The sequence below is a fragment of the Porites lutea genome, chromosome 5 (assembly GCF_958299795.1).
Source record: "Porites lutea chromosome 5, jaPorLute2.1, whole genome shotgun sequence".
NCBI classification, from domain to species: Eukaryota; Metazoa; Cnidaria; class Anthozoa; order Scleractinia; family Poritidae; genus Porites; species Porites lutea.
In genome coordinates, this window is record NC_133205.1 from 6,491,015 (window position 1) to 6,502,077 (window position 11,063).

General features: G+C 40.6%; 1 protein-coding gene across 1 annotated transcript in view; it reads left to right on the forward strand.

The window, feature by feature from the left end:
• LOC140937825 (uncharacterized) overlaps nucleotides 1-6,383 on the forward strand; it is a 33,564-nt gene extending 27,181 nt beyond the window's left edge. Inside the window, exons 3-5 of the mRNA XM_073387401.1 lie at nucleotides 2,797-2,842; nucleotides 3,849-4,127; nucleotides 6,074-6,383. Of these exons, the coding sequence (XP_073243502.1) occupies nucleotides 2,797-2,842; nucleotides 3,849-4,127; nucleotides 6,074-6,383 (635 nt within the window). The remainder of the gene's footprint in view (nucleotides 1-2,796; nucleotides 2,843-3,848; nucleotides 4,128-6,073) is intronic.
• Nucleotides 6,384-11,063: the final 4,680 nt, after the last annotated feature.

Consider the following 11,063-nt stretch of genomic DNA (forward strand, 5'->3'; position numbering starts at 1 on the left):
TCAAAAACCATACCCTATCAGGCGGTACTACGTATCTACGTATCTAGCTCATCCATATATGGGATTATCCCCCCCCCCGCCGAAGACTTCACGTGTCACGTGGCAAGCAAACATGGATTTGGACGACGAATGTCAGGTTATTCATGAATTTTCTGTTGTTAAATGTTGCCTTTCTTATTTAAATATTTTTGAATTTAAACGTGATTCATATCTTTTTGGTGATATGTCACAGGCAGTTTCATGTCTTTCATAAAAGCGTTTCTAGTTAGTCACGTTATTAATCAAGGCAGAAAATTTATAGCGGAAGACATGCATGTTTGACCAAAGTTAATGTTACGGACATGTTACATGCTAGCAGACGTCATCATCTTTGTTTATGAAGTAGCATGCATATTTTGGCATTATATTTATGTTAACGAAGTAAGTTGAATCACTCTCAAAAAATTATTACAAAGTGCGATGGAATTATTACAAATTGCGACAGCTTAGTTTATTACAAAGTGCGATGGACTGTTATTACAAATTGCGACAGCTTTTTTATTACAAAGTGCGACACGGTTTATTACAAATTGCGACAGGTATTACAAAGTGCGATGGATTTATTACAAATTGCGACAGGTATTACAAAGTGCGATGATTATTACAAATTGCGACAGTAGACTCGCCTGGCTTTTTTGTTCCTTCTGGTACTCTCAGTCAGCCAGTCAACAATGATCACTGCATTATCTATGCAAATTTAAATTGTCGCAAAGAAAAACCCAAATCTTTTACCAGAGAGATCTGGAATTTTAATGATATTGATCTTGATGGGTTAAATGGCACTTTATCTAACGCGGATTGGAATGATGTTTTTGACGCTGCGCTTTTCGATATCGATGTCATTTATCATAGATTTTTTTCTATTTTGTTAAGTACAGTTGAGTCTTTAATACCACGTAAGAAAGTGCCGATTATTTGACCTCGCGACAAACCATGGAAGACTGGTCAGATCCGTAAAGCCGTTCGAATGCGTGATCGTCTTTTAAAAACTTATTCTAAATGTAAATCAACTACATCCTGGGATCGTTATCGTGTTTAGAGGAACTTAGTAGTTAGTCTTGTCAGGAAAGCGAAGATTAATTATAATACAAAGACTAACCTAGCTCTTAGTGATCTAGTAATTTCATCCAAAAAAATGGTGGCGTATGTGAGTTGTATATATTGTTCACGAGATTATGAAGCCCTTGAGGAAGGCAGTGAGGTGAGAGCAGTTTTCCTTGATAAATCCAAAGCGTTTGATAGAGTGTTGCATCGCTGTCTGATAGTCAAGTTAAGAAGCATTGGAGTTGAGGGGAATTTGTTTAACTGGCTTATAAGTTACCTTTCTTGTCGTAAACAAAGAGCGATAATCAAAGAAGTACATTCTGATTGGCGTTATATCGAGGCCGGTGTCCCCCAGGGATCGGTCTTAGGTCCATCATTGTTTCTCATTGACATTAATGACCTACCAGTCACAATCTCTTCTCGCTGTCTTTTATTTGCTGATGATTGTTTTTGATGGAAAAAGTTCAGTCTCCTACACAGGAAAAAATAACGGACTTCCACTTTTGGATATTTTAGGGTATTTAAAGAATACCCGCAAAAATGCCAAATTTGGAAGAGTGAGACAAGTCCCAATCAGGGAACTTGGTTGGGAATTCCCTGGTTGGAACTTGTCTCACTTTGCCAAATTTGGGATTTTTATGGGTATTCTTTAAATACCCTAAAATATCCAAAAATGGGAATCCGTTTTTTTTTCCTGTGCTAGAGACTGCGCTGCTAAACTTAATCATGACTTGACATCAATATCAGACTTGGCTAACCAGTGGTTGGTGACTATGAATGAATCTAAGACTAAATCGATTGTTTTTTCGGCAAAAAGAGAAAAGCCTTTGCAACCCCCTTTGATTTTGAAGAACAGTATTATAGAGGATGTGACAGTTCATGAACATCTTGATTTGACCTTGTCTTCTAACTTATCTTGGCGAGCGCATATATTAAAACAATTCAATTAAACATCCTAAAGCCATTGAAATAAAATTTGAGCCGTTATATACTTGAAGTTTTATTCAAATCCTTGGTGCGTTCATCCTTAGAATATGCTGATGTAGTTTGTGATGGATGTTCTGAATCTGATAGTAATTTGTTAGAAGGCTTACAAATAGAGGGCGCAAGGGCTGTAACCGGTGCTGTAAAAGGTACAAACATGGTATCGCTATTAAATAAACTTTCTTGGGTCGAACTTAGTGTTAGGAGAAAAATTTATAAACTTACTTTGATGTACAAAATGGTTTTTAAGTTAGCCCTGCCTTATTTATGCGATTTTTGTCCTAATCTCGTTTCTGAAAGATCTAGTTATTGTCTCTGTTCTGACAATAATCTCTGCTTACCCTTCGTTCGTACTGAAAGGCACAAAAAATCTTTTCTCTTTTCATCAATCCAAGAGTGGAACAGTCTTCCATTAGAGACGCGCATGTCACCTTCTCCAGGCGTCTTTAAGCGCAACCATTTTAAATTCCTGCATTTTCCATCCCGCAGCTGTCTACCTATCGTTTCTATTGTTTTCCCTCCAATGCCACAACCACCATCACATTTGTATCATTTTCCTCCAACAACATCACATTTCCATTGTTTTCCCTCCATCACCGCCCGCCACCACCTTTTTTAAATCTTTCGTTCCTTTGTTTTTCTTTGTCATTTATTTTATACTCGCGTTTTACACATGGGCAGTTTAAGGCCTACCCTCTGTTACTAAGACTGCGAAATAATTCCTTTCAGGTCTCCTTTCTCACTGGCGGCTCAATGGTACGGACAGTCAAGTCAAGTAAGAAAACATATGAAATAATGAGGAAAATTCGTAGTTTTTCCTTACGTGTTCTCAAACAAAATAAAAGGTCTCCACAATCTCACTCCCAGAGCACTCGTTCCCCTTTAGTTCTTCTACTGTTTATCTCTGTTGCTGCAAGAAATTGGACTGTGAACTCCGTACCGGCATGTACGTGACGTCACGATAGCCTGACACGTTAAATTCGCCAATACTAGTGTTGGGTCCACAAATATATGAAGCGTTCTCCATGCCCTCCTGATTCCTTCATTCGGGAACTTAAACAACCACTGTCGGCCACGGTGGAGAAAACGTCATTTAAAACGTGAATTCTCGCTGTTTCAAACTTCGTTGGTCTTATTCCATCTCATTCAATTTCTCAAATTTTCGCCAATTTTTCTGGAGTTGTATTCTAAAGGACTGTACTTAGTTTAGATTCAAATCATTTTCTTGTGTTCACGTCCTTCACAAAACGTGAAACTAGAAAGTTTCACGTAGTATTCGTGCACTAACAGCAAATAAATGTGCAAAATAGCAAAGTGCATGGTCAAGAATAACGAGGACTCGAGGAACGAGTTTGATTCCTCCCTGATGTAGTTTTAATAACGTTTATATTGGTATTCCCTTTATCACTTTTACTAATGAGTATGGAATACCCACCTTGATTTTTTGAACTAGAAATATCTCACAAGTGACAAGTAGGTATTTTACCTGTTAGGCTTGATAGCCGTATCTGCCGGTATATAACCAACCTTACAGCAACCAAAAGGTGTTCTTTGATACTTAGAACTCATTTGGACCCTTCGTTTTTATCCGATGGGTCTGTTGCAAAGTTGCGCATGCCAGGCTAAGGCATGTATACTCTTGTAGGGTATTCGCGTCGGGATAGTAACTTAAATGGGTTATGTTCCGTAAAGTATTGTACGAACTCTACCCTGCAGAGCTCTACGTGACGCGACAATTAGCCGCGTGAGACAACGTGAACTGTCTTTATGCCCTTTTGCAGCTTAAAGGGATCTGCAAGATACGAGGAGCAAGATGGAAGAACAGCTCTATATTTAGACGGAAGCAGTGGGACGTTCGCGGAGACTCCGTCTCTTCCCATCCATCGCACAAGCCTGACAATCGCCGTATGGATCAAAATGAAGAGCTCGGGTGCACAATATGCAGTTTATGGCGACTGGTCTTATCCTTGGTCATTTCGAGTGTATATTGCCCCAAGCAGTCACTTTTGTGCCAATGCGAGAAATATAACTGGAAAAGATATTTTTTTGTTTTGTACAAGGTAGGCATCTTCACTTTTTTTTGTTAATTCTATGAATGTCGATAGTCATTCGTCCCATGAAAGGAAATCCAAACTAGTCTTGGATATTGGATTCCACGTCGTGAATTGCGGAAGAGCTCGGGTGCACAATATCCAGTTTATGGCGACTGGTCTTCTCCTTGGTCATTTCGATTGTATATTAAACCGAGCAGTCACATTTGTGTCCAGGCGAGAAATGAATATGATAAATCTTTTCTGGTGTTGTGTACAAGGTAGATATTTTCACGTGTCTTTATTACTTTTTGTATGTCGGTATAGTCGTCTCATCCATCTGATTATTGCGACGAGTGGTACCGAATGTTCATATTCATAATATATCTCCAGCCTTTATTAATCACAGACTTGTCTCTCACAAAGATGTCAATCTACAACTCGTTCATAGAGTACTCTTACACACAGCCGACTGCCATTAGGGATAACAACAAGTATTCCTTTTACCCAAGGACAATTACAGAATGGAACAAACTCCCAAGGGGTATAGCATTGTCCAATTCACTGGCTGCTTTTAAAAGTGCAATTTCAAACATTTATTGACACTTTTATTACTTTGCACTCATAAGCGTTATTTCTGTCACTTTTGTTTTCCTTTGTTTGTTTGTTTTTTCTAGAGCGGTCTAAAATGCTCAATATTGAGTGAAAGACCTAAATGGTAAATAAATAAATAATCAATGATCAATAGCATCATCGAGGAGTATTCCACGATACGCAATGAGTAATCGAACATAGGGAAAACGCTTTCCTGGATGAAAACAAGTTGATGTAAACTCCTATTTCGCTGACCTTGATATGACTGCTTTCATGAGAGTATTTTTTAGTGCGCGAGTGAACTTGATTCCATAGTTGTTGGAGTTCGTGAACTGTTCATGTAAGCAAATAACCTAATCAGCTAGGGCGGAACCAGAACCTTCAGAAAAGGGCGGGGAGATAACTTGCCAGCTTTTTGATACTATTCATTTTTCCGAGAAATGTTAAATTTGAGAGAAAAAGTGAGGGGGGAGGGGTGGGGGAGGCCACCGCTAAATCTGCCCTTGCCACTAAAGCCTGGTTTTCATATGTCAGGAAAATCCCAGACGATCGGGGATGTTAATTTTTGCCGACCATCCCAGATACATCGGATAATCGCCAGAAGTCTGTCCCAGATTCTCGAGAGAAGCCATGTTTATTTGTGATAGGGGGGCTGGAGCCCAGCAATTTAGGGGATTGGTAATGAGCGAAATCCATCGCAGACGTTCCCGACGGTACAAATTTGAGTTTTCATTTGTCGGGAATGATCGAAGACCATCGCAGAAATCTGTGACGTATCGGGAAAATAGAACGCTCCCGATTCTCCAGATTTCTCCCTGTCCATCCCTGACGATTGGGAATATCTTAGATTTCGATTTTTCATTAGTCGGTAAAATCTGGGACGGTCTGGAAACAGTAAAATCCCCGATCGTCTGGGATTTTCTTGACATAAGAAAAACAGGCTTAGAGTGTATTATGAATTCCGCTCTCGTATCATGAGAAGTGAGTCGTGAGACCTCTTCACCTGGCATAGATTCTCATTACACTTTCAGCCTCAGCCTCATATAAAAATTGTTGAATAGGTAAACAAGTGTAACTTTTGATCTGAAGTAATTTGACGTCGACAAAACGTTGTTGATTTTAATTGATTGGTTTCCATTACTTTATGAATATTAAAAACAAGTATGGATTTAAACTGTCAACGTAAACAGCAGCATCAGTTAGATACCTAGAGTGTAGTTTCTTGGAAGGTGATGTTTTGTTGGAAAGTTCGCCATCTTGGATTCGCCATTTTGAATTAATTCAAAGGTAACAAACTCACTCTTGTCAAATTAATCGAGAGGAAAAGGCTGAAAAAGTAAATGCCACCCATGACATATCAGTCCCCTCTCTATTTTTTGCAGAGATGCTGTCCGAGTTAACAAGTGGAGTCACGTGGCAATGACTTGGGGACGAACAGAAGGTACTCTAAGGCTTTTCATAAACGGAGAGATGAATACGAGTAAGAAAGTGACAGGCGACTCAATGGACATCAAGAATTCAGGCCATTCCGTGTACGACATTGGCTTAAAGAGAGATGGCGGGACAACTACACATGCGTACTACAGTGACCTCATGGTGTTTAGTCGGGAGCTACGCTTTTCATCCATCGAAAATGTGAATCAGATAAAGGAACTTCTTGTTCTTAATCACCCACTGTACACTTATACTTAACTTTTAAGCTTGTGCTTATGTCATCCGCTTGCCCCAGGAGTAGGAAAGCCAGCCTTGCCGGAGAATACAAGGGAAAGGATTGGATTTACTCCTCCTGAGGAAGGAAAAATTTACGACATTGAGTTCGCGGGAAAGGGGTGGGAGTTTTCAAATTTAATCGCGGATGGCAATATGACTGGGGTGTCACAGGGATTTAAGACTTTCCCCAACCCATAAATTACAACAGGAACAATTATCAAAACGAAAATCTCCTCAACCCCAGTTAGGGTGAAATACAGTTGAACCTCTCCACAACGGCCACCTTGGGGACAGATGGAAGTGGTCATTGTAGAGAGATGACCGTACGTAATAGGGAGGAAGGAGTGTACCAAAATATACAGTTTTTTCTTTTCGGTTAGTAAAATAAACAATAAGAATCAAAATGATGGCAAAAGACAAATCGAACAAGGTATCGCAACCTTCTCTATGTTAAAGTAGTTTAGTAAAATCCAACCTAGTGGTCTATTATCAATGCTGCGTTCTGATTGGTTGAGGTACTACTAGGCTATATGCTATAGCCCAGTAGTAGCGAAAAGCGCCGGTTTTGAAAACCAAAACAACGGCGGCTGAATCGCGTTTTGCTAGCTAAGGTTGTTTTATCTCGATATTTTTGACCAACTAGTTGGATTTTACTAAAAAAATTATTCCTCTCGCCCTCATGGACTCTGAGTCAATAGCTCATTCGGGTTCGAGGAATAATTGTCAAGTAGACAAGGAAGGAAGGTGACTTTCTCTCGCGCGCTTGCAAATATACGCAGGATAAAAATTGCCAAAATCAGCGGTTTCTCTTCGTAGTCTAAAAGAATTAGCAAAATAGAAACGTTCTGAACGACCTCTACACAGCCATGCAAAACAACAAAGCCCACTTCAACATCACAATGGGCGACTTTAACGCAAAGGTTGAAGGCGGAGATGAAGAATGTCTAGGCGCCCTCGGTTATGGTGATAGAAATGACCGAGCCGAGGATCTTGTCAACTTCGCCATTGCCCACGGCTTTAAGATCAGGAACACTTTCTTCGAAAAGAAGAACCGACCTAAGGAGACCAAACTATGAAACGTTTAACGAAATCGACTATATCATGGTAGATAAACACCAAATCGCTAAAAACGTCGAGGCCATGAAAGAGGTTAATGTCGGCCGTGATCACAGGAAGGTAAGATGCAGAGTTAAAATAGACACCAAAAGAGAAAGGCGCCATTTGTTCCACCACACGCCAGAGCACTTACGAGTACTGTACAGTACCGCAAATGATCCCGAGACCGCAAATGATCCCCAAAATGGACCGCAAATGATCCTCGACCGCAAGTGATCCCCAAAGTCGACCGCAAATGATCCCGAAAGAAAAATAGGAATGACTTGGAATCAGGTTAGCGGATCATCGTGTCGATTTTATTATTATTACAATAAGTCAGATTAAAAGCTAAATTTTACTTCTCAAATAAATACATGAATAAAACCTAAATGAAAAAAATCATTCAAGAGTAAAAACGAAGTAGGTAGGCAACACACGATTTTAACCTCATGCTAAAATGCTGCTTGTTCCAATGACTTTTTTCCGGCTCTGGCGGGTAGATTATACCTCTGAGGAAAACGTTTTGACTGAGCAAATGTGATTTTTGCTGCTTATTGCATAGTGAGAGGTCATGACACGCAATTTCTGCGGTTATTGTTGTTTCTGGTCGGCATGATTTGCCCTTTGATGCAAGAGCATTTCCTTTTACCTCTTTTGAAATGCAGTGCTCTTCATTGCCGCTAAATAAGGGTTTTAGGTTGTTTAATTTTCTCTTAAGTGCCTCCTGGATCCGAATAATCATAAGCGATTTTCTTTTAGTCCGTGAATGTGACGGTTTCTTACGATGTTTTGTCACACGATAACTACCGCTTACCTGGCTTTGCGTTTCTCGTTACCAGGTTTAGATTTCTGGTAACTGTCTTCAGCAAAGCACAACAAATGAATATACATAAAAACGCTAATATAACAATTCACAACACGTTCATGAGATGTAAGAAAGTTGCTATTTCGAAATAAACCGAAACCTGTGTACATTGATAAGTTCGGGGGCATTTTGACTTGTGTTTATGTTAAATCATGTCTTGTTTCGTAATGGGCACCTAAGTTACGAACAAATGTCTTGCTGTTTATCACGTAAAATTAACACTTCAGAGAAAAATCAAAATGAAATATTCTGGCTGATTAATTTCATGCTTTCAAAAAGATCAGTAAAGTCAATAAAGCTCTTGTTAGGTAGAGGGTGCCCGGCTTTGTATTCCTCAATAGAAAGGTTGAGCTTCTAGGTGTTAAAACAATTTTTCTGTGTAACGTCCTGCCTGTCTTAAATTTTTCATTCTTGAAAGGAAATTGAAGCAATCGACAAAGGAAGAAGTATACGGTAAATACTATACCTTTTCAGATTTATTCCATTTTTTTTTTTCGCCTTGTATAAATTGACCTGAGAGTGAGATGTAGCGTCCTCCTTCCCTTTTTCTTTAAAAGGCGAGAGAAAAAGGTTTCTTTTTTATAATCAGTCCTTTTATGTAATCAGTCCCATAAAATCCATTCCATTCCTCAAGTTTTCAAGGGATCATTTGCGGTCGACTTTAGGGATCACTTGCGGTCGAGGATCATTTGCGGTCCATTTTGAGGATCATTTGCGGTCTCGGGATCATTTGCGGTTGGGGATCATTTGCGGTACTGTACAGTACCACCATTTTATGTCGAGGAATTTACAATCAAACTCCAAAACAGAAATGCCGCTCTTGAAGAGGAGGACGGAAATGTCAATGAAACCACCGTCAACAATCTCAGCAACATCGTCAAATCTCTGGTAGCGACAGCCAAAGAGTTCGCAACTCCTCGCAAAATAGCCAAGAAGTGCTCCAGAGAAACCCTAGTTCTGATGGAAAAAAGAAAGAATCTCCAACCACCAACGTCAGCTCCAGAAAAAGTTGAAGCAGCAGAACTGAAAAGAAAAAACCGTAAAAACGAGGCAACGTCAAGATTTCAGAAAGCACAGAACGGAATCAATTCAAGTAATAATCAAGCAAGGAAAAGGCTTCAAAATGGCAAGGGAAAAAACTCAGCGGCGGAAAGCTTTAATTTACAGGTGTTGTAGAGGAGGACGGCTCGTCGACATTAGACAGGGGCCGAATTGTTGACCAAGCACAAAAATTCTATGAAAGACTCGACTCATCGGACCCCCCAGATCCTGAACCTCCCGACCCGTAGGTGCAACATGGGTTGCCAGACTTCCCAAAGGTTGAGCCGTGGGAAGTCGAGCTTGCGGTCAAGCAATAAAAAAAAGGAAAGGCTCCTAGACCTGACAACATCACCATCGATCTGATCGAAGCGGCGGGTGAGACCATCTACACAAGGTTAGCGGCCCTATTTAACGAATACCTGATCAGGGAAAGCAAGGTTCCTGAAGAGTGGAATGAAGCGATCATCATTCTGCTATACAAGAAGGGAGACCGCAAGAACATTTCCAGCTACCGTCCTATAATCCTTTTAAACAATATCTACAAACTTTTCACCAAAGTCATCACGAACTAACTGACCAGCACGCTAGACAGGAATCAACCAAGAGAACAAGTGGGGTTCCGTAAGCGCTTTTCCTTTTGTCGTGGACCTGGTTGACTACGAAATGGTCTTCGACTCGGTCGAGATTCCGAACGTCATAGATGCGCTTAAGGAGCAAGGGGTCGAGCCAGTCTACGTAAACGTCCTACAACACATCTACAAGTACGCCAAATCCTACATCAGACTCCACAAAGACTCCAAATGATTCAGACGGCGAAGGGGAATACGACAAGGTGGTACCAGTTCTCGCAAAATGTTCATTGCATTCTTGGAAAAGGTATTTCGCAAACTACGATGGGAAAAGAAGGGAATCAAAATCGATAGTGAATATCTCACTCACCCACGATTCGCCGATAACATTATTATTTTTGCCAACAGTATGGAAGAACTCCAAGAAATGCTACACGAACTCAACCAAGCTAGCCTTGAAGTCGGGCTCAGCATGAACCTAAAAAAGACCAAGGTTATGTACAACGAGTTCGCTGAGGACGTAGAAGAACCCACCACCGTCGACAGTCGATCATTACATCTACCCCGGTCAATGCATCTCCATGGATTCCGATTCGAAGGAACATGAGATCAAACGTCGTATCAAGCTCGGATGGCGAGTTTTCGGTAGAGCGAGTACAAAGACATTCCGATCATTCCTTAAAAGCCAAGTTTACGATCAGTGCATCTTACCAACAGTCATCTACGGATCTGAGACCTGGAATCTTACGAAACAACAAACCTTGAAACTCAGAACTATGCAGAGAGCCGATGAAAGAATCAGGCAAAACATAACATGGCGAGATCGTAAAACAGCTAAATAGATTCGAGAAAAAACCAAAGTATGAGATATCACGAAAACAATGAGCAAACTCAAATGAGATTGGACTGCTCATGTGGCGCGAAGAACAGACAACCGTTGGACATCCCGCATTACGTTCTGGAAGCCCCGGGGAAACTCAAGGAACCGGGGAAGTCCAAGGAAGAGATGGAGGGACGACTTAGATAGTTTCCTAAAACACTGGCACCGTGTCGCGCAAAACGTGGTCCAAAGAAGGTCAATGGGGAAGGATT